At 39.5% G+C, this 23,265-nt stretch overlaps 3 protein-coding genes across 5 annotated transcripts; all 3 read right to left on the reverse strand.

Annotated features, from left to right (window-relative positions):
• Positions 1–3,706: 3,706 nt before the first annotated feature.
• hoxc5a (homeobox C5a) lies at positions 3,707–6,813 on the reverse strand. The gene is made up of 2 exons (XM_015032784.1): positions 5,733–6,813; positions 3,707–4,622 (listed from the first exon to the last, which is right to left on the reverse strand). Exons 1-2 carry the CDS (start codon positions 6,184–6,186, stop codon positions 4,414–4,416), a joined length of 663 nt encoding a protein of 220 aa, XP_014888270.1. The 5' UTR covers positions 6,187–6,813; the 3' UTR covers positions 3,707–4,413.
• Positions 6,814–7,177: 364 nt separating this feature from the next.
• hoxc6a (homeobox C6a) lies at positions 7,178–9,691 on the reverse strand. 2 transcript variants are annotated; one of them, XM_015032782.1, is made up of 2 exons: positions 8,791–9,691; positions 7,178–8,405 (listed from the first exon to the last, which is right to left on the reverse strand). In XM_015032782.1, exons 1-2 carry the CDS (start codon positions 9,185–9,187, stop codon positions 8,092–8,094), a joined length of 711 nt encoding a protein of 236 aa, XP_014888268.1. In that variant the 5' UTR covers positions 9,188–9,691; the 3' UTR covers positions 7,178–8,091. The 2 variants fall into 2 exon arrangements, with proteins under 2 accessions (XP_014888268.1, XP_014888269.1); XM_015032783.1 differs by having other exon boundaries at positions 7,178–8,402; positions 8,791–9,690.
• hoxc8a (homeobox C8a) lies at positions 8,708–22,238 on the reverse strand. 2 transcript variants are annotated; one of them, XR_001425027.1, is made up of 4 exons: positions 21,447–22,238; positions 19,331–20,199; positions 13,220–13,226; positions 8,708–8,718 (listed from the first exon to the last, which is right to left on the reverse strand). XR_001425027.1 is itself a non-coding variant. In XM_015032781.1 (2 exons), the coding sequence occupies exons 1-2, from the start codon at positions 21,880–21,882 to the stop codon at positions 19,883–19,885; spliced, it is 753 nt and encodes a 250-aa protein (XP_014888267.1). In that variant the 5' UTR covers positions 21,883–22,238; the 3' UTR covers positions 18,514–19,882. The 2 variants fall into 2 exon arrangements, 1 of the variants encoding a protein (XP_014888267.1); XM_015032781.1 differs by lacking the exons at positions 8,708–8,718; positions 13,220–13,226 and having other exon boundaries at positions 18,514–20,199.
• Positions 22,239–23,265: the final 1,027 nt, after the last annotated feature.

The raw sequence follows: 23,265 nt of genomic DNA on the forward strand, positions 1-23,265 counted from the left end.
ATATATATATAAATCTTTTTAAAATCTTTAAATGGTTCCATGGATATTTTGAAAGATTGAGTTATAAATTGCATATAAGCAGAAGAAATTATTACCATCCAAGTAATAGTAATTTCTCTTCAAAAATGGTAAATATGAGACATAAAAAATATCAATTTCTGTTCCACGTTGTGGAATAAATATTTTTAAAGTTAAATACACTTAGTAAGTTCCGTGTAAATTTACATATGTAAATGTGACACATTGAAAAGCATGGGTTATTTGTGGTATATTACAAGATTAACCACAAGTAATGACATTCCTGAAAATAAAAACCAGCGGAATGAACGAGAATAAAAGTAAAATATAACAACTAAAACATAACAGGTTCATTTTCCAATTTTTTCGCCCCAAAAAAGAACGAAGTGTTTTTTTTTCACTCTTGTTATTCTTATCTTAATAATATTTTTGGCCTGATAATCACGCATTCCTGGAGGGAGACTGTACGGAAAATATGAAATGTTTGAGCGCCTGCAGAACAGAGACAGTGGAAGGAATTTAAGACAGATCGTTTTCAGACGATAAAACTAAATTTACAAGCAATTTGGTATTTCCTTGGGCAAGAGCTACTATGAATAGAAGTCCCTAGACTTCAGCGCCTGTGAATTATGGCGAACAGTCAATAAAATAGAGTCACGACTTTGTCTTCACATTGTAAATAAAATCAGTTCATGTTCGGAAACTGTGCAACGAAGATCTCTGCCTCTTGTTCGAGCCCCAGACAAAGGGAAGTCTATGCTCACCCGGAAATGACCTCTGCGGGTTGAAAGATGGCAGTGTCAGCTCCATAGGTCAGAGAAAGGAATACACGAGCGCAGAACATGACAGTGAAATCGGATGTTTGGGATGGTTTCACTTTTGGAATAAAGTTTTTGAGTTGTTATGAGCACCTCTGAGGAGTTTATTCAAGCATCTTACAGGATAAAAGGTCAAAATGCAGCACGTGCATTGCAGGTGTACAAATGCGCATGTCAGTATTCCTGTTAAGAAAACAGGAAATCATTTTTATATGTTTCCTTTTACTGATAAAAGCATTTAGTCTGGAATTCCTGATAGTTTCCTCTCTGAATTATAGCAAAATGTTTCTAAAAATAAAGAGAGCACTTGAAAAAAAATAAATAAATAAAATTAGTCACCCTCCGGAGTGCATCACTCATACAGGAGTATGTTACACAGTGCCCCCTATTGAAAGTCTGTGATTGATCTTCTACACCTGGAAACAAAGTCCATACCTTAGGATTGGAAACGTGGTATACCAAGTACAGGCAGCGTAATACATTCAAGACAAAAGCAACCAAAAAGAACCGGAGAAAGTAGTGGCGGCCATTGCACCTTGGGGAAAACCCATCAATCCGAGCTTTAATATCAAAAATAATTGCACCTCCACACATTGATTAGGAGTAGTGAACTGTTTCTGTAGGCGGAGCTGTTTGCTTAGGCATATGGGTGATTAAATGATGTCTCCAGCTGAGCAACAGAAAACTATTGAGGTCATAAGATGTCATTGGCTCATTAGTCTCCAAGTAAAGCAAACTGGATATATCTGCTGATATCCATGAGGACACAAACGGTGTGAAATGCGCAAATATTTATCCAATCTTCACTTCACAGTCAAAATGTGTCACACAAGATAAGATCCGCAGGTCGGCATGGTCAGAAAATGGCCATGAAACCACGATGACGACAGATCGTAACCACAAACACTGCGAAGACCGCAGTGTCAAGGTGGAAAACAAAAGAAGTCGCATAAATGTTTTGATCGTTTCTTTTACTGTAAACACTTGTATTCTCCACTGTTCTTTATAATATGCTAGCATCATGTTATTGTATATTTTTTAAAAAGATGACCTTACAATAATAATAATAATAATAATAATAATAATAATAATAGACACTATACTCGACCCTGAAATCATATAGGCTGCTGTTCTTGACTATAGCGTAATATTTCTGACTTCAAAATAGTTACTTGAATTGGAGAAATTATTTATAGCAGTTTGCGCTGTTTTTTTTCAGCAAAGAGTAAAACTAACAGTCAAACATTTATTATTATTATTATTAGTTGTATGCCGATGTGCTGAAGTTGGTCCAATTTTAATGCAGAGGTGAGACACAAGAGAGATCCTTGACAATTGTTGACATTGACTAATAGAGGCTTTTTAGCTCTTAAAATAAAATCTGAATTGAAAACAAACCCGTCTTTTATTCGCAGCACTTTCTTCAAATAGTCAAAGCTACAAGACTTTTAGGTAGAATTTAACCAAAATGTTTTTTTCTTTGCAAATTGCAGGATTGGTTGAGGAGTGAGTGGGGAGAAGAGTTTGAGTCTTTTTTTTTCTTTTTTTTTTTGCTTAACACTACTGTGTTTCTCTTGAAACTTTTATTACTATCTCTATTTATTTTTACGGTGGGGATTTACAACTGTAAATAAACTGCTGCAGCCCTATTTAAGCCAGCTTTAAGATCACCAGCGTGATTTACAAATTTAGACATTAAATGCTTAATTCTGTTTGTTACAGATAAACAGAAGAGCATTTCTAAACCCTTTGCAGAAACGTAGCTCAATAATTATAAACTTAATTAGGTTTATAGTTAACCCGTGCATTCAGAGTCAATCCATCATACAGGGGAGGAAAAAAAAACTATTTTAAGACAGCACAGACGCAGGCAAGTATTTAAAGTTAAAGCAACTTACTGCAGAAGCAGCAGGTCTCACACCTCCGCGCCGTTCCGCTCTGCTCTACAGTCCGGAGAAAGGTACTGCGTCCTCCGCCACCACCACAAAGCCCTTTCCTCCTCCGATAAGGGGGAAGCCAGCAGCTGCGATTCCGGACAGTTAAGATTATATATGATGTGTATATATCGAAGGTTTGTCAGCTCTTCCAGGCCATAAAACCCACTTAAACGACACCACGTGCTTCCCACGCACCATTCACAGGCCCTGCTTGGGGCAATTGGCATATGTAACCTTGTAAACTTTAAAATCCCCAAAAAGAAAGACTTGAATGCAAGCTCTTGCGTTTATGTTTATAGGCCCCAACACAGCACAGGGAAAGTGGACGCTGCAGTTGACCGGTTGAAATAAGGGGAGATCATATGGGAGGCGGTTAGTTTGAGAGGTGAGTTGACTTTTTTTTTTATTTGCTCTAAGTGAAGAAGGGAATTACCTCATAACCTTGGGCTTGAATTGAGACGACCAATGCTGCAAAGTGGCGTTTTAACAACAATCTAACGAGACCAGGGGCTGAAACAAATCTGACCATATGGCCCCCTTTACAGAAAATGACGCGTCAGTGTGCGGCCACAGGAAGCCGAAGCTTTGCGTCCACCTTTGTGTTGTTCTAACAGGCTGGTGTGGCCCTTCCTCATCCCCTGACAAAACAGGAAGCTGAGTGTGCCTGTGGAGTGCTGGAAAAAGCGGGCAATAAAGTTTTATGAGGGGGGGCCTTAAACTTTAGAGCGTGTTTGTCAGCCTGAGAAATTTGGGGGACCCGAGAAAGCCTGACAAAACAAAGGAAATTGCATTGTGAAAATACATAAGTACAGTTTTATTTAGCGGGCAAAAATGCAAGAAAATTATTCTAAGATGCACCTTGTTATTGTATATTTTTTTTCCTGCAATGGGTCCCGAATATGAAGAGAAAAATAACTCAGAGTAAAAGTAGTTGTTTTTTTAACGACTTTATTGTTTACAATCAACAAATTGGCCATCAAGCAGGCCTTGTGTGTACCAGGCACCTTTAGTTTACTAAGGGAAACAGACGTAGCTTCATTGCACATTACAGTGTTATCATACACAATCACAAGGTTATGACAGACAGCATGAATGACAAACCGATCACAGACACATCATACCTTCAACAAATCCTGATTTCTCAAAAGAAAACAAGAGGACAAATACTTTTTTTAACTAATTTTATTTTTCTTGCTCACTGACCTTAATTTTTAATAGCACGCTAAAGAAGATGGAAATGACCCCCAGAACTCTCGGTAACTACCCTTTTTTTAATATCCTATACTATAAACCAAAATGAATAACGTTGTGCAGCTTTTTTTTAAGCGCAATCTGGACCAAACGCCTTGAAGGATCCTTCTCCCACTAGACCTTCGCGTTTTTTTCACCGTAAAGTGGGGTTATCATCGCATAGCAAGCAAATTAATTTAGAAATGTAAACCGATTGATCATAGTGAGCGATATTCAATACATTAGGTTCCAAACCGCAGAAAGTGACACATAATTGGTGATGAAGCACACAGAACCGTGTCATGATGTCATTGCTCCTTATAGCGGTTCATCCGAAGGTCAGGCGGGCAACTCCGACTCTAATGTGCAAGTGTGGAGGTGCAAAAAAAAAAGTGCTGCTTTTCTTTCTTTTACTCCTTCACTTTGATCTTTGAGTCCTTCTTCCACTTCATCCTTCTGTTCTGGAACCAGATTTTGATTTGCCTCTCGTTTAGGCACAGGCTGTTGGCGATCTCTATGCGCCTTCGGCGGCTCAGGTAGCGGTTGAAGTGAAACTCTTTCTCCAGCTCCAGAGTCTGGTAGCGGGTGTAACTGGTCCTGGAGCGCTTACCCTCCGATTCTGAAGCAGTATTAAAATATGTCAGCGTTCAGGAACATCATATTGCACAAAACTTTCGCATTTAATTGAGCTTTAGGCATGTAATGTAAAGTGTGAAATAGAAAGCATATATGTTCATATAGGCCATATGTAATAGTGAACTTGCTCACTCAAAGAATATCACCCGGACAGAAACAGTTGGTATGATGTCATGAAACCTCAATTTTATTTGTGCAACCACTTTCATTGTTTAAAATATGAAGGGGAAAAAATTCTCAATAGACTCTTGTTTAGCTGTAACAAATCAGACAACAGTTTGTGGGCCTCCCTGTAAAGTCTGCAACAGTTATACAATAGTAGCGTAGCGTAAGATCACTGTAAGCGAAACCAACATGGGTGCTTAAAAAAGCACTTAAAATGTTGCAACTGTCTTCCAACTGTTTTGTAATTTATAAACTTGCACAACATTGCTATGTAACGCAACAGGCCTATAGCCGCCGGATATTTAGATTCATCCAACATTCCTGCTGCGTGTTTCCTTTGCCAGTCCTTGGTTCTTGTTTTGTAGCTAATGCGTTTACAATCTTCTTTGCAGCTGAATTGTCTGCCAGTATAGGTTTGGAGCCACGAAGAAGGAGCATGTCTATTCAAATCTTTCAGAGGTGAAGAGTTCACGATTGGGTCAGGGCACTGGTGTGTCCCAGAGTTCAATCAAAGGCTAAAGCGTTTTATTATTATTATTATTATTATTATTATTTTCCCTCCTTGGGGATGCTGGAAATTCAAATGCATGTAGAGGAGAAGCAAGAACGCTACAATTACTATTATATAGCTGGATTTGTACTATTATTTTTGCCGTTTTATCATATTTTTGTTCTCTTATCCAATTATTTCACCATAAATCACAGCACAGATCACCCCTTCACCGTAACAGAGCAGGTTTACGAGCAATAGATGCCTTTGTCATAAAATTTATGACCGCGAGTTTTTATTATTTCCTGCTTTTGGCCTATAAAACTCAAGAGGGACAGTGGAGCGAGCGAAACCAAGTGTTGCTGCGTTAAGAGCGAGCATCTAATTCGCATTTTTTTGTTTGCCTTTTTTTTTTTTTATAAAACAAGTAAACTTTACCGTGGCTCATGTGCAGTTTTGTCATCCAGGGATAAATCTGCGGCCGCTGTTCACTGTCCTGACGCTGGTGCATATTTGGGTTTCTTTTCACTGTCTGAGCCCTTTCCGCGTTTTGGTCGCCCTCCTGGCTCCTGTTGCCTCCGCGTTTCACGCCTCTCTCGGGGTCTCTGTCCGTGCCTCGTCCGTACTCGAGCCCGCTCGCCTCCAAGAGTGAACCGCTGGAGAGCATGCTTATTTGCGGTCCGGGCGGAGGATCCGTGCTGCCACGCAGGCTAGTTTTGATCTCCTCGCGATGCGCAGAGGTCGTGGGGACGGGACAGGAGTAAATCCCGTTCACGTTAACACCCTCATAACGGCTGGACGTGCGCCCAGATCCATCGAAAGTAAACATGCTGTTAGCAGAAGTTGTCTCCCGTGTTTGCCCAAAGCTGGAGCGCTCAACATGAGAGTTCATTTCAAAACTAATTCTACCCACCAACACTTTCTTTTCAAACTACATGCGGTGCGAGGCTTGCGGGTATTTCCTGTGTTTTGTTGCTCATTGCTTTTTCTTTGTAGCCTCTAATGGAAAATTCACAGCTGTCTGTCCTAAAGAAGAAGAAAAAATAATCCAGGATTTATAGGTGGAGTAGGCTTTGGTATCTTTTCTCTCTTTTTTTAATTCTTGATCCGGAGCGCACTGCCCAAATATGGGGTATTTGTATGCGATCACGTGCATGTGTTGGCCAGTCATAAATTGGCTTGATACTCAATGGGGATATTGATGAATAGGAGAAACGTGTCCGGTAAACTTTGAGCTGTTTGGTTGTTGGGGACGAAGCGAGGGGGGGGGATCTTTAGCGTAAAAAAAGGCAGGACAGTAAGACAAGAGCGTCATCTGGTGTCTGGAATGGAGCAGGACGTGTCAGGACGTGTGCCATGGACTCGCTTCGAGGTCACAAGTAAAAATAATATTAATTATTATTGTTGTTATTACAAAAAAAAGTAGTAGCTGTTTGATCGTATATTAATCTTGTCAGTTTAATAAACGTAAACTACAATATTAACTACAACAACATCAATAATAATAATAATAATAATAATAATAATAATAATAATAATAATAATAATAATAATAATAATAATAATAATAATAATAATAATAATAATAATAATAATAATAATAATAATAGATTCCCCAAAACTCTTCAGTGCTCCCCCAACATTTAAACGTTACTCGTACAGAGACCAAAGTTTGCGTTAAAAAACCCCCACTTCTATCTATCTAATCTACTCCTTTCTAATCCTCCAAATCCGCATCATTGCAAAACTTGCTGTGCCTCTGGAACGGGCTGTAGCTTTGCAAACCCCTTTCATTTCTCTGATCAACTCGTAAAACCTGGCTGATACGCCACATTTGTCCGCCCAAACAGAGTAACGCGCACAGCAAAGACAAGACAAGGATGCAAGTTTTACAAAGATTTTATTTACTGATACACAAATATGACAAAAAAACAAAAAACAAACATAAAATCATAACACTCAAAGGGTGAAGAATTACTAGTGTACAAATCTGTCTCACAACAAAAACAAGAGCATGTGGTGTCAAATGATTCAAAGAAGAAGTGGCGCTGTTCTTTTACGTTGTCCTGCGCCAAAAATCCAAGCGGCTAAATGCACAGCTCTTGCGGAATTTGCATAATATGCTGTTATGCTACTTTTATTATATATATATACAAGCTTGAGGGTCAACCGTGCAACTTGAATCTTTTTTGTCTCTCTTTTCTTTTTTAAATCTGTGGACAGTTCAAGTACTAGTTTTGCATTGTGTTCCTTGGAACGCCGTGGAATGTGCATGTGCATGAGCAAAGTCAAACCAACACTGTATTTGGTGAGGTGATCAAAGAGTTCACAGTGAGGAATTGGCTGTGGGTAAATACAGATTTTTTTTTTTTTTTTTTTTTTTTTTACTTTTTACTTTTCCTGGTGTTTGGAAAAATACCAGGAAAATAATACTTGTTTTTCTTCGTTTGTATTATTATTAATATTAATAATAATATTGTTATTATTATTTTCACAATACATGTGAGACATTGATATTTATAATATTGATAAAACAAACACCTTAGTGCTCCAGATGTCACAGAGATCAAACTGTGGATGGAATAATGTTTTGAATATTTAGTGCTCCACAACTGCTGTGGTCAAGATGAGATAAAGAGCAGCGGGTATAACCATCATGCAGTGAAGTCAAGTCTTTATAGATTTTTTTTTTTTAGGTAGTTATGTTGGACTTTCATGGTCATGAGGTGACCCCCCCCTCCCCTCTCCTCTCCACTTCCATGCACACACACACACACGTGCGCGCTATGCTTCCCCGTTATTCCTTTTTTTTGTGTTCATCCTTCCCTTCTTCCACTGCGCTGCCACTCCGTTCCTCCTCCTGAGCAGCCCCTGTCTGTTCACTTCCAGTCACCGTGGACGTCAGGTTGCTCTCCTTCTTCCACTTCATGCGCCGGTTCTGGAACCAAATCTTGATTTGCCGCTCCGTGAGGCACAGCGCGTTGGCGATCTCGATGCGTCTGCGCCTGGTCAGGTAGCGGTTGAAGTGGAATTCCTTTTCCAGTTCCAGCGTTTGGTAGCGAGAGTAGATCTGACGTCCCCTGCGCCTGTCCGTCCCGTAGCCCACTCCTGCTGGAGCACAACGTAAAAATGCACAAAATTTACTCCCTGATTATAGAATTACTTATCAGGATTTACAACATGTGGTTTAATCTAAATCTGCAGGGAGACGCGATTTGGAATTTAGCTGATAGAGTGAGGGCATATTTATATTTATTTTTTAATGCAAAATTATTAAATCGTCTTAATCCAATTTCTCTGTCTCAAGTCACCAGTTATTACCACCACAGTAGTGTTAAAATGAAAGCTGTTTGTTTGCACATGTTAAGGCCCATCTCACAAATCGAGCAGATACAGTAATGTTTTATGGGGCCATAAAAAGTAACTTACTCTCTTGGTAAGACATATCGTAAAACTGGCCCATTTCCCTAATTTATTTGGTCGTAGTAAAACTCACCGCTGTGTGAGTTCATGCGCTGCATCCACGGGTAGATCGGGATGTTGCTCTTCTGCTCCTGGGCTCCTGCCCTCCCCTGATCCAGACTGTACTCCTGGGCAATGTGGCTCTGCGAGCCGAGTCCCATGTTTGTCTGCCTGCAGCTTGGCAGGACGTCCTTGTCTTGGAGGAATACGTTGGATCCGTACTCGTACTGCGCCCTACCGGAGCCGAACACCACATTCTCCTGAGGGGAGTAGAAAGGGGCATATATCCGATTCTGGGTCACAGCGGCGCCGTACGACGAAAAATGTCTCACTGTGTCATAGGTGGTGGAGTTCAGGGGAACGTTGGGCAGAACCTCTTGACCACCGGACAAATGGCAGGAGAGCGACGGGTTTGCGAAATAAGAATTCATACCTTGCTTGTAACCCTTCTCTCCAACTCTTCCCCACTTCTTTATCGGGTCTCTTTTCAATCTTCCTTCTCCAGTAAATCTCCCTCCCGCCTGTGTCAAGTCAACCAACCACACCTTCCTCCCCAAAAAATCGCCCGTATTTTTCCCCCCTCTCGAGTTGCTGCCTCTCCTGCGTGGTCGCGGGGCTACTTTTGAGGATTGAATATTATTAATTTCCAATCTCCGGTTAAGACGCGAAAAAAAAAAAAAAAAAAAAAAAGCTCGAGTGTAATAGCCGAGGCTTGGCTCAGTGAGAGACAATATGACAACGTCAGCTGACCATTCCCAACCAATTGAGAAGCGGGAAGTTGAGGCGAAACTGTAGCTTTTAGCTCAGAGCTGCGCGGAGCATTGGTGCTAAATGCCGATAAACACAACACAGACGGCAAAGTACACGCGCACCATCCAGCTTGACTGGACGGGAAGGTTTTCTTATTTTATTTTCTACTTGGCTCATTTTTAACAGAAAAGAAAAAAAAACCCATGCATGGTCACCATACAGGAAGAGAAACAGGAAATGTGAATAATTTCATTTTTATATCAGGCTCAGAAGATGCACATTAGAAAATACTACCGTGATTTAAAAAAAAAAAAAAGAAAAGAAAAAAAAACTTGCAAGATATCAAGACAAATATTAAGCATTATTGCTCATCTTAAAAAAAATGCCTAATAAACTCCTGATCAATCTTTTGGGTATAAAATCCCAAGCATATGATCACCTTTGTAAACGTGAACTAAAGAGGAAGGGTATTGTGCTCGGGGTAAGAATGCGTTTATGGTCTCTCTTCTGTGAGGGCAATAAAACAAGTGACGTTTTCCAGCTCACCAACAGTGTCTCTCTGCAGCAAAGCCCAGGAAACTCAAGTAAGAAATGAGAAGCATTGCACAGACACTTGATATGGACGTTGATATGGACGGAGCGGGCAAAAAAAAGGCTCTTACAAGCTAATATGAGAGCATAAATTCTCCGTTAAAATGGAAAAAAGAAGAAGAAATTTTATTTATTCGCACACCACGTCCCCCCTGCAGGCCAACTGTACCCAGTGCGTCAGAAACCATTGATAAATAAAGTATCAGACCTCATGTGAAGTTTGTATAGCGAGGAGTCTTAATCTTGATACAGATGTTTCTGAGTTTTTGCTTTGTTCTGAGCTAACCTCGACGTTCCTGCAACACACACTCACACTCACACGCGCGCTTACACACACACACACACACACACACACACACACACACACACACTAGAGTAAACACTACCTGATAATTATCTTTGCAGCAAATTATGCCTTTGAGAATTACTCGAAGGGTGTTTTGAGAAAAACTTCAAGCTATTTTAGGGTAAAATGGACTGCTTTTAAATTGTTAAAAAAATGCAATCCAACGCAAGATAAAATGCTTATTTTCTGTTTTATTATCATTCGGAGTATTTTTTAAGAGAGCATTATGTCTGACTAGCATCTCATTGACCCCCAATTTAAATGCTTTTAAACTAAATGGAAAATATACAAATAAAAAAAAAGAAAAACTTGCATGCATGCACTTGAAACGACAATCCGCATTATCCCTCCGTTTTGCAACGAGCCATAATTGATACCAATAAAATAATCGATAAGGCTATTGAAAACGTCTGCCTTAGCCCAGTCGCTCTGGCTGGAGCGGCCATGCTGGTTTAGCTCATTGATCTTATCCAATAAAAATAAATACGCGTTGCCTGAAATGTGCAGCCCTGTTTGTTCTGTTGTTTTCTGTGGAAGACAGGGTGCAATCCTAAAAAGACCATAAAAAAGAGAAGACAACAAAAGAGGAGGAAGTGGACGGTGCAATAAAAGTTTCCCTTCACCCTTTCATGACCATATGTGACATCCGCGCATCACACAGACGAGAGGCAAACAAAACACAGAAAACTCACCATGCAAGGCAGCACAATTCCTGTTTTGCTTTGTATTTTTTTTAAACATAAATGAAAGTATCTCGGTTGTAGGTTAAATACAGTTGGAATTAGGAATTGCGGAAATTGTTGTTCTTGAGAATGTATTTACCAAATAAAGTTTAAATTATTGTCTCGCAATTAAAACAGCAGGACTAAAAACTACACAGTAAGGGAAAATCTGTGCTTTCTTGGTATAACTATCATAATATTTCACCCTCATAAAACCAGAGACATTACGATGTTTGCCAAAAGCTAGCAAGCAAATTTTCGTTATTAGTGAACACATAATGACAATATAGGATTTATGTTGTTGATTGCGTCTCTTAGATTCCCTGGCTCTTACTGAAAATGTTATTGTTTTCAATGTGTAGTAAATGCTAAATGTACCTCAAAATTTACCATCTCCAACACATGACAAAATCCATCAAATTGTTCTATGTAAAAAAAAAAAAATCATAAATATCCCTTCTGAGACTATTTTGGTTTTTCTACACACGTTACCTTCTCCTCTCCTCCTCCCCTCCAACCTCCCTGTCTCATTGTTGCTCATACACAAACAGGAAAAACACGCCGGTCCATGGAGTCGAAGGCTGTAAATTAAAGGGCTCGAACAGTGGAGGCAATGTGCGGACTGGAATGCAGCAGAGGTTGTGTCAGTGTGTAGAATCAGAAAGGTCATTCTTTCCCAAGAGTTTTAGTGTTTTATTGCGGCCCGTGAGGCAAATCACATGCACGCATTTGGGATGGACGGCGGGAGGACGCCGTTTGGTCCACGTTTGCAAGATTTACTTTCTAAAGGCACATTTGGAGTGAACTCAAATGTGAAAAGAGGGTCTAAGAGTAGGAAAGTGTCTAGTCCATTATGTTGTTATAATTTTGATACATTTTCCCCGGATTATAATTCACAAGATAGATCCGTTAAGATATTCTGATAATTTGTGGTTATGCATATGGCGTGGTATTATTATTATTATTATTATTATTATTATTATTATTATTATTATTATTATTATTATTATTATAGTTTTTTATATTATTATTTTTTACCCTAGGCTATAATCGCTTCATGAATTTTTCAGGCCTAATATCTCCCCCGCTCCCCCCAGCCCCCATCCCCACATTAGAGAACCTAAAGCTTTCCTTTTACTCACTCGCAGACAGAGCCAACTTTCAAACGTCACAGCATAACTCAGCATTAGCTACACGGGACCTCTAAAATTCCTACATTATCAGCTATGATTAAAAACACAGCGGTGGAAGCAAACTCTCAGCCCTGATGCTTTTCTCCTGTTTCCCCTCTCCTCGCTTCTAATAAGGACTTATTCTCATACTAACAACGTAAAGCTCCTCTATAAGCACTTTGCCGTGGCCGGTCGGTCCAATTAATGCCCGGAAGTGTTCGACTTTATGCTCGTTAAGCACTCAGGAAGCTGTTGCCCAATGAGCACATGTTGATCCACACGTCATAAATTATGACCATTAGCGGGGGCAAAATTTTGGGCCCTGTCGGGATTTGTAAGTGAGGTTCTAAATGCGGTGACGCGGACAGATTCATGACTTCATGAAGTTTTACGCGAGCCATCTCTGCTTTAAAAAAATAAATAAAAAATCTACACCGCTAAACAATGGAGTGTGCATTTTCCCTCTTATTTTAAACTAAGATGAAACCAAATTGCATCCATTAAATGGCAATTCCTTCCTCTCTCTCTCTCTTTGTAGGGAGCGCCGGGGCTACAGCAGAACACGATCCACTGCACCAGCAATGTTTCACAGGAAAAAAAAAAAAACATCCCGAAGTAAGCTCGTACGAATTTACAGAGACTTTTTTCCAGAAATTATAATTTCCGTGCTTGAAAGTGCTGCGAAGCACTAGCAGCAGGAGCAGCAGCAGCAAAATGGAACACACGAAGCCACTTCATCACACAGCGCAACGTTTTGTTTAACAAACGTTATTAAAACAAACAGACAAGATATTTTTCAAAGCTGATTAAAAAAAAAAGACAAAACAAATGTTTTCAGCTCTGAAAAAATGCCCCTCTTGAGTAATGCCCCTCCTCCTGTACTCCCTGTCTCTTTCTCCCTCTCTCCCACACTCACACGCACGCAAACGCTGTGCTAGCTTAGATCCTGTTTAAGGTATTTTATCAATAATTAGATTTTGTGCATTGTTTACGTAACACTTCATAACACAAGTCTAATATTGTATTTTGGCTCCTGTATTATTAGATTGTTCACTCTTTGTTGTCGCTGTAAGTCAGACTTTATCCTCTGCTGTGTATTGTTATAACAAGAAAGTTACCAGATTATTATTATTATTATTATTATTATTATTATTATTATTATTATTATTATTATTATTATTATTATTATTATTATTATTATTATTATTATTATATTTTATTTTTTTTGTTATTGAACTGAGGTATACTGGACGAATTTTTATGCCATCCAGGTCATGTTACTGTCTGAGGATATGTTCATGGCATTGGTCATGCCATGTCTATTGATCTGAAGCACATACTTTTTTTCTGTGGGGAAGGGGAGTATTTATATACATACGGCTTAGACATAATTGAAAATTTTATTGTAGACTTTGGCTTTTCAAAACAATTTTTGCTTAAAATGGATGGTGCCGATACTTCTTTGTATTTGTTTTTGTTTCTGTAAGTTTTGATTGAGATGTCTGGTTTAAACTATTCTCTGCCAACTCAGAAACACAGGTTGTGATTTTAATATTTCCAACTTTATTATTATTATTATTATTATTATTATTATTATTATTATTATTATTATTATTATTATTATTATTATTATTATTGTTGTTGTTGTTGTTGTTGTTGTTGTTATTATTATTATTATTATTATTATTATTATTATTATTATTATTATTATTATTATTATTATTATTATTCAAATGCTTGTGATAATTGTATTTTTGTTGTTGTTTTCACAATCACTTTAGATGACCAAACATAGTCTCCATAAGAACATAAGAAGAATATACGATGACAGAATTAGTAACCAGAATTGGTTACCATGATAACTATAATGTCGTCATAGGTTATGTCACAGAATGTGGCCTGACAGGAAATGTTGCATTGCTCTTTTTTTTTTTCAAAATCGAAAGAGAAACCACAAAAAAGAAGAGCAGATCTCCCATGTGGACAATCAAGAACAACAAATCAGTCTCTGAAAGACACTCCTTTGTAAGAAGCCTGACTGAGCAGCAACATGCTGGCAGCGGTCTATCAGCTGGGTCAGCTGACATCCGCAGTAACCCTCCGCCGAAAACCAGTAGGTGTAAACAACAAGCCTCAACACAAGCCCAAGCATGTATCCGCTTTAGGTCACTAGGGGGCACTGTTGGGACCTTTCTTTTCTTTTCTTTTTTTCTATCCACACATTATACTACATATGCATATGTGCTTATGTGTGCGTTTATGACATAAAAGTGGTCGGTGTAGCTCATAGATATCAGTCTCTAAACCCCTTGGCAAAAAAGTGAGCGAACAGGAAATACTTAAGGGAGCTCAGCCAGCTCTGAGAGTAATTCGTCAGTGCATGGTCAGAAGGGCCTATGAGTGATGAGAAAGTTAAGTATCAGGGAGCTGTTTATCACAACAGAGCGGGTACTGCACTTCTTAAATGCTGCCGGCTGAAAAAGATCAGCCGGCAGGCTTACCCACACGCAGGTGCGCACACCAGCGAGGAGTATCATGGCAAACGCTCCGGGCATCTGCAGGTCAGGTCAACTACACACAATGGACACCTTCAACTTCTATGATCTTACGTGTGCTCTCTCATTAGTCACCGTTTCAGACCAGCAGCAGCAACAACACCAAAAAAAAGGGGAAAAAATGAAGATAAGCAAATTAAGAAGAAGGGTGCAATCCTACCTGAGAGGAGGGCTCTTAATAGTTTGTGGTCCAGAACTGTTGTAGGGTCAGTGTGGCGAGGGGGGCGAGAACAGCACAGCGCGCATCTTCTGTTTGTCGATAAGGAGCTCTGTCTGCCGGGAAAGTATTTTCTTGCAGGCTTGCTTGCTCTTTTTGCTTTCCCAGTCGCGGTTTTATTGCCTCCAGAGGAGGAGGAGGGGGTAGCGAAAGAGGGGGAGAGATCATCGCAGGCAGCGGCTTGGCATAGGCGGCGACTGTCCCGAAGATCCCAACCGCCAGGAAGTCGCGAAGATCGGGTGAATATGTGACACGCAGCCGCACCCCAAAACGGCCGAGCTGGATTTGTTTTTTACACTAACGAGGGGAAATAGACGTGTCTGCGCTCCTTGCATTTTAGTCGGCCGCTGATACAAGGGAAGGAGCAGAGAATAGACAACAGCATAAAGTTCATGTTCATAGAGCCTGGGCCACGTGGCTCGCTCCAGCCAATCGCAGCCAGGGTTCAGTCGTAAACTTTTATTACTCAGCTGTAAATTTCTTCCCTTTAACAACCAGGAATGTTTGCACCCATCTTTTACTTCCCTTTTTTATGATAGGACAAAACCAAAAATCTGCCGCGCACCGCAAGAGCCGTAATTATGCTGATATTCCACAATAAGTTACATTTCGGAAATTTGAACAAAATCCGCCACTTCCCCTATCTGACAAAGTGCAAAGATATGCCCCCAAAAGCCAAAATAAATAAATAAATTTATTAATTAATGAATCATTAAAATGAGAGTGTAAGGGCGGGGGATTTATAGATGGAGGCGATTTGAAAGGAATATTTCTATTAGTATTATTATAACAGTTCAACATTATGGTATCTCTGACTAGGTTGACAGCCAAGTTCATCTGATATAAGAAATTCAACATCAACAAGGTCCTCCATAAATAAGGATACCAAAACAAAAATAATTACAGAGTGGACTGAGTGATACACAAAGTTCTGTAAAGGTGCAAACAAGTGAAATATTAGACAATCTTAGCCCTAAAGTCTAATGTAAAGGTTTTTTTGTTTTTTTTTTCTCCTGATAATATGGCTCAAATTTTCAACGTCACTCTCGTGAACAATGAACCTGAGCATTTATAAATTAGAAAAAAAATATACATATAGTAAACGGTGTGGTAATTCAGTCGTTGGTCCGCTTTTTTCTCAGATAGGTCTAAATCATCGAAACACACGATAGCAATCCAATCAAAACCAAGATAAGCCTAATACTTTAAATTAAACCCATTCTACAAGCTTAGACAGATTCCATCTCCTTCTATTCTCAATGACACAACAATAAAATGACACTTATGATTTCATCTACAGCATCACATCTAAAACAGAGGTAACTTCTCTCTCAGGCTTCTCGGATGCAGGCCGTGTTCTCCCCTCTGCGCCGCAGAAAGTGCAGGCCCTTGCGAGTCGGGTCTTTACACCCCAATAAAGTTTACTGCAGGTACACTAAACTTTATAGGTAATATAACGCTCTGCTTCAAAAAAGAAAAAAAAGAGAGAGAGAAAGAGAACTACACGGACACAGTGTGACGTACAAAAGAGAAGAACGATTTGGCTTAGGGGTATATTGCAGGTTTGGATTCAACGCCGGAATTATTTTTTGTTTAGATTTTCAAGTTAGCAAAAAATAAAAATAAAAAATAAAAAATGAATCTACGTGAGGTTTGGGAAGGAAATGACACAATGAAGGGCAATGGTAAACTGGAGCCAAGTGAGAGAAAAATAAAGCTATGCTCAACTGGAAAATCACGTTCTAGGTACCCATCCGGGTTTTGACGCCTGAAAGAAAAAGAAAATACTTTTTCTTTTTAGGATGAGCAATAATAATTGAATATTTACTATTTTCTAAACGTGCCATGATGGGGTTAACACACACACACACACACACACACACACACACACATATATATATATATATATATATATATATATATATATATATATATATATATATATATATATATATATATATATATATATCCTTATTTATATAAATTTAAGAGTAAGAGAATAACACATTTCGACAAATAATAAATAATATATAGGAATTATTTTTTCCCCTCCTGCATTAAACTGTCCTACACACCTTAGGAAAAAAATTCCTAAAAACATCTAAAAATTATAAATGCTAAAATAAAATAAAATAAAATAAAATAAAATAAAATGAAAACAAAAAACCCTGCTTCACGAGACTAAACAACGGTCTGTGTCCACGTAGCATATATTTACATTTTTAGAATTTGCATCAACACTGTCCCGTGTGTAGGTTTTGGTTGTATTCAAATAAGTTGTAATTAAGTGGAAAGAAATCAGAAAGGGTGTAAAACACACAACTCCAGGGGCTAAAAAATAGTACGAAGAACGCGACTTAGTACGTTTCTGTAAGGAGAGACTGTATTTAAAAATACACGTCCCATTTAATTAAAGAATTACAAGAATCTGAAATAAAAAAATGTGGAAAATGGGTTTGAGATTTTAATTTTATTTTTTCTAATATAAAGGCGCTATACACAAGAGCCTAACAACATCCCCAGCAGCCTCTGCTGCAGGACCGTTGGACGAATGAGCAACATAGATTTTCCGCTGATTTAAATTTTCGTCCTTCGCCGTTACCCAGATCTCGTGTCCCAAAGCTGAGATTTCCTTTTCAATGCCACGGATGCGAAACGCGAGAAAGATGACAGCTGCTCTTTGATTCAGCTTTGATTCCATCACTCCGGAGCTTTAGCCAGCACGCCTTGTATGGTTTCATGCAACCACCTTGCACTGTACAGACAGATTTAAGCCCCCGTCCCCCATCTTTCTTTGCTTTTTCCATTACTTAGTGCGATTATTAACATCACAGGTCAGATGTTTGTTCATCTCATCTGAAACAGCCATTACTCTTCTCAAGATTCATTAAAAACAAGTCTCCGGTTCTCCCTGAAGAGAGGAAGTTTCTTATTAAGAGGATGAATCAAATACAGCTCGGGATGTGGGGCACAAGCACGCTGTGAGAGGGATTCCCAGTCATTTTCCTTAAAAGGTACACTGAGACATCTGCAGACATCTGTGTATTATTTTTTTTTATGCTACGTGCCAGAAAGTTTAATTAGTGTGGCCAAGAGGATGTTTAACGTGCATGCGCAAATGTTCAAGAGGCTGAAAAGTATTAGCAGAAAAAAGAATAATCAAGGCATCAAGATGTTTAGTCTCTGCTGACTGAGATGATTTAATTATTTGTAATGAGCCACCATTACAAGTGCAAGAACTCTGGGTCTCATTGGCGCTAACAAAGAGGTGCGCCAATGGGAAATGGGTTTAGTTTTCTAAAACTCATGAAGGTTCCTCGTTGTAATGTGTGCTAATACTTGTACGATATTAACGTGCTGTGTGACAAAGAATAAATAAATAAAAAAAACATGAAAACCAGAAATTAATGTGAGCCATCTTGTTTATTTGTGATTTTACATCAACAATGGCGAAGGGGGCGGGGGATGAGGGAACACACAATTCCGTCTTTCACAGGAGAAACAACAAGAAAACGAGCATATTGTTATGTTAACATCAATATAGAACAAGACGTACATAAAGATTATATTCAGTGCAAAAAAAAAAAAACAAAAAAAAAAAACAACTACTCTATTTCACCAGAACAGTCAAATAAAAAGTTCCCTTTCTAAAACTTTAAAATTCTTGTCATTGTTGCAGGTATCATTAAAACGCAGTCTATGTGCGTCGTAGGCAGTTTTTAGTTGTTGGGGAGAATAGCTTGCAATCAGATCAGAGCGATGCCACGCATGTGTGGAATATAAGAAATGATGCGAGGAAAGAGCTCTGAGCTTTAGGTAGTGCTGCGGTACAATTTCCCAAAACAAAATAATAATAAAAAAAAATAGTCATATAAATTTGTTCGCTTGGCTTTGAGCTAAATTGTCTTCCCAAGACTCCAAAAAGAAATAAAAAAAAGAAAATAAAATAAAAATTGTCTTCAACAAGTGTTTATTGTATTTAGGGTAAATGCTACACACATAACTTAATAATATAAGGTTGATATAGAACACTTTAAAAATTAAAAACCATATGAAATCTCTATATTCAGAAATCTCTATTGCAATTTCCCCCAGGTTTACATAGGTAGCATCAAAGGATTTCAAACAGTTGTATTTCCCTGGTGATCCGAGGAAAAACGAAGGATGTTGGAGGAGCTATCATGGCTACGCGCCGTTCACGTAAAAATCAGAAGGAAATACAAAGTAATCAAATCTAAATGTGTCGTTTACAGCCTGGTGTAACAGTGCGATGATGTCTGAACACTCACTAATAAGCTACAGGCCCTACGTTTCTGTAATAGCTTCGAGTCTGAAATGTTCTTGCATCTATTTACAAGTCGGAGTTATTGATCACGTTCTAATTTTGACTTCTTTGATACGAAAAGCAAATTTGAAGAAAAAGAGACTATGAAAACAAAGCCATTTTCAATCTAACATGCGTTTTTAATTTGCCCCTTGTATTTTTGTGCATGGGTGTCCTAATGTTAACGAACATTCTACTAGCTTTGCATCGCTTCTTCGAAATGGCAATGTTGGGATCATGTTGGGAAAATCGAGTGGGGGAGAAAGAGAATTCTGTCTATTTATGACAGCAATATTGGTGGGATTCCTGTTCCCTCTTGACAAAATGGGAAGGGTGGTCATAAAAATGACGCTCTCTGCCTCCTTGTGGCTCTTCGTCTGTTTATGGGACCTCTCTCATTTTTTTTTCTCTCGTTTCCAGCCATATAACCATAAAAAGGACCATAAAAATCACTCCTTGGTTTCTTCTTTCTCTTCCGCTTCTTTCTCTTCCCCCTCGTCCCCTTCACCGTCCTCGTTGCCCTCTTCCTCGGCCTCGGCTTCGGCCTCCCCTCTCTGACCAGGAAACTTGTCTTTGTTGTTCTCCTTTTTCCACTTCATCCTCCTGTTCTGAAACCAGATCTTCACCTGACGCTCGGTGAGGCTCAGGGCATGGGACACCTCAATCCTCCTCTTGCGGGTCAGATAAGGGTTGAAGAGGAACTCCTTCTCCAGTTCGAGGGTCTGGTAGCGGCTGTAGGTTTGTCTCCCGTTCCTTCTGCCTGGGGCTTGGGTGATATAAAGTCAGAGGTTAGCTTGACGCACTGAAAACATTCTGATGAATTAAAAACGGTGGATACAAATGAAACACTTATCGAGCTGAATCAGAATTTCCTTGGAAAGTGTGTGTGGGGGGGAAATCTCTTTTCAGGAGTTACTAGAAGCAAGCAGAAAGCAATAGCCTTCCACCATGTATGTGTTCAGCAATACAGATAGATAGATAGATAGATAGATAGATAGATAGATAGATAGATAGATAGATAGATAGATAGATAGATAGATAGATAGATAGATAGATACTATATGTAACTACATATATAGATATATATGTACAGATATATATATATATATATATATATATATATATATATATATATATATATATATATATATATATATATATATATATATATGCAGAGAGACATGTAGCAGCAGCATCTTCTTAAATCTATAAGTGTAGAGCAGTGTAAGTGTAACTGCTTCACTAGATTAATTCCATTTGCACAACTTAATACAATGCACTATGCAAATTTAGATAAGTATCAACCTGTCACACATACTTTCGTTCACACACTGAAGCTTTGACCAGAAAATGACTGATGGGATTCTCAACTGATGCAACATAACTGCATGAGGTTTGTATCTCTGTGGAGTTCCTGCAGCCTGATATCCTGACCAGAATGGCCCACGATGATTGGAATTACATTACCCACAAAGCTCTCACGATTATGACCAGTTTGAGCCTGAGCCACAGTGGGCCTGTGGGTCAAATTACCCTTTAAAGACTATGGGTACAAGGATTCTGCATGATCGAGATGAAGGCTAAACACACTGAGTAACAGTGTCTGTTTGAATCCTGATGGTGCACGTGCTCAATTAACCCCATCATCTCCCCGTTAGAGTTTGTGGAAAAGTCTAAGTGAGCGATTCTTGGGCTTCAAAGAGCATAGTTGTTATGAGCTGGGATGTGTAATATTCAGCGGTTTGAAAGAAGCCCTGTATAGACATGTGCTGCAGAGGAACAGCTGCCTGCAGCTCAGGTTGTATCTGCCCCATCATGTTCCCTCACTTATTTTATTACACTATTTAAAAAATACTCTAGTAGCCTAGACTTGGGCATACGTTTCATGCACATGCACATATACATAGAAACACACACACACACCTACACGCACACACACACACACATACACTCTCTAATAGACAGACCGAGCAAGAGTGAGGAATAATAAAACAATAGCTGTTTGATTCTGACCGTGGGGTCTCATCCAAGGAAACATAAGACTGGGAGAGGAGTTTTGATTTAAGTGGCCTTGTCCTTCTCCGGGGTTAGAGCTGCTCGACGATTTACAGTCCGGGTATTGCGCTAGGCTCGCGTCTTGCTGGGTACCATAAAGCGTTTGCCTCGGAAGGGCTTCGTATCCATAAAACTTAGTCGCGTCGCCGTGGCACGCCAGAGCGCAGGGGTTCTGCTGGTATCCCGGATTGGAGATCCCCGTGGTTCCGTGGTGGAAAAAGTCCTGAACATGATGGGTCGGGTGCTGGAAGCCCGGCGCAGCGGCACCGGGTCCGTAAACTAGCGTGTGGCTGCGGGCGACGCTTTGTGGGAACCTGCAGTCGTAGTAAGTTGGCTCCAGTGACTCGCTGCCTTTGTATTTAGAAAAAAGAGGGTTAACAAAATAGGAGCTCATGTTCGGTTAAGCATCAAGCAGATTCGGTCTTTCTCTCTCTCTCTCTCCCTCTCTCGCAAGCTGAAGATATCCTGTAGGATGATGGCAGCCTTTTGTTTGGGGTCCCAACTCTCGCACACAGCGCGCACACACAGACAGACAAACCGGAACTGTGAGAAACGCTGCCCCTTTGGACAATCTACGGCAGCTCACTCTCTCTGAGCCGTTCCTCTCATCGAATTTCTAGCGTCGTGAGCGTCTTCTTCTTCTTCCCTTCAGATCCGTGCACAGTCAAACCCGGTACATGGCATGCGCTTTGGATGTGTTAAAGCTGGCGGCACAGTCACAGACACTGCTCTTTTCTTTCTTTTTCCTTTTTTTCCCCCCTAAGCTTCACACCCAACCGCCCCCACCTCTCCTCTGTAGCCCCCCCACCCCTTCATCTTTCCGTGACCGGACAGACGTGGGCCCTACGTATATCCACCTTGAGAGGAGATTCACTAATCATAACCCAACAATCTAATAGGCTGTAAATATGATCAATGTTGTGTTTATCACAGCAGAGCTGTGTTACAAGTTGACCAAAGACGTTGAAGGGGGTTCAAAAGATTCACTTCCACTACAGTCTGAATTTATTGAATATAAAGGCTGAGGAGTGTTTAAGATCGCGAGGATTTCCCGTTTGAAACATATATAGATGCCATTCTTTTTGCATTATAATTGACCTTTAATGACCCTCAGTGGGTCAGCAATACCCTCTAAGATTGCTATGCTGCTTTGCAATATGAAAACCTAACATCTAAAGAAACACTTGACAATAACTGACATAGCATTTAAAATAATGAATTTTAAGGCAAAAACTTTCTCGTCAGTAGCCAGTCAAGCCCATGCTAACATGTTTGTGCCATCAAGCGCTGTGACGCACCGTGACACGGAAATAACAAAGCCAAATTATAAATAGTATAGGTAGCCACTAACTGTCCGCGTAAAAAACAACGAGGATCAGCAATAAATCTTTCACAAGGCGAGGTCCAAAAAATGGTACCTTTGGGGTGCTGAGCTGCGTGTACAGTCAAAACATGCACAGTTTCAAGCTCCGTACGCCTTCATATGGTCCTTCAGTCCAAATATGCCACACACGTTATAGTGGAGTCACTGATGTTTTATGCGCATCATCGTAAAATGTGAAAGGAGCACTGGGCGAGTTTATAGACCTTTTACACTCTATAAATATGCAGATTGCCAATCACTTCTTGAAGACTTTGGACTGTTGGAGTACACATTACAACAGAGTAGGCCTAGTGACGATTCAAATCCGAGTGTGGCAAATGTAAAATATTCTTATTTATAATTGTTCTTTTTTCCTAGACATTATTACTATTACTCCTATTACTCCTATTATTA

Source organism: Poecilia latipinna, unplaced genomic scaffold (assembly GCF_001443285.1).
Source record: "Poecilia latipinna isolate Pla-1442-1.1 unplaced genomic scaffold, P_latipinna-1.0 Scaffold250, whole genome shotgun sequence".
In the NCBI taxonomy this organism is placed as follows: domain Eukaryota; kingdom Metazoa; phylum Chordata; class Actinopteri; order Cyprinodontiformes; family Poeciliidae; genus Poecilia; species Poecilia latipinna.

Coding starts and splice junctions, on each gene's coding strand:
- hoxc5a (XM_015032784.1), bottom strand. CDS start 6,186: ATGAACTCTCATGTTGAGCGCTCCAGCTTTGGGCAAACACGGGAGACA. Junction 4,623..5,732: donor AAAACTGCACATGAGCCACG/GTAAAGTTTACT, acceptor ATACTGCTTCAG/AATCGGAGGGTAAGCGCTCC.
- hoxc6a (XM_015032782.1), bottom strand. CDS start 9,187: ATGAATTCTTATTTCGCAAACCCGTCGCTCTCCTGCCATTTGTCCGGT. Junction 8,406..8,790: donor GCGCATGAACTCACACAGCG/GTGAGTTTTACT, acceptor GTTGTGCTCCAG/CAGGAGTGGGCTACGGGACG.
- hoxc8a (XM_015032781.1), bottom strand. CDS start 21,882: ATGAGCTCCTATTTTGTTAACCCTCTTTTTTCTAAATACAAAGGCAGC. Junction 20,200..21,446: donor TCCTTGGATGAGACCCCACG/GTCAGAATCAAA, acceptor ATATCACCCAAG/CCCCAGGCAGAAGGAACGGG.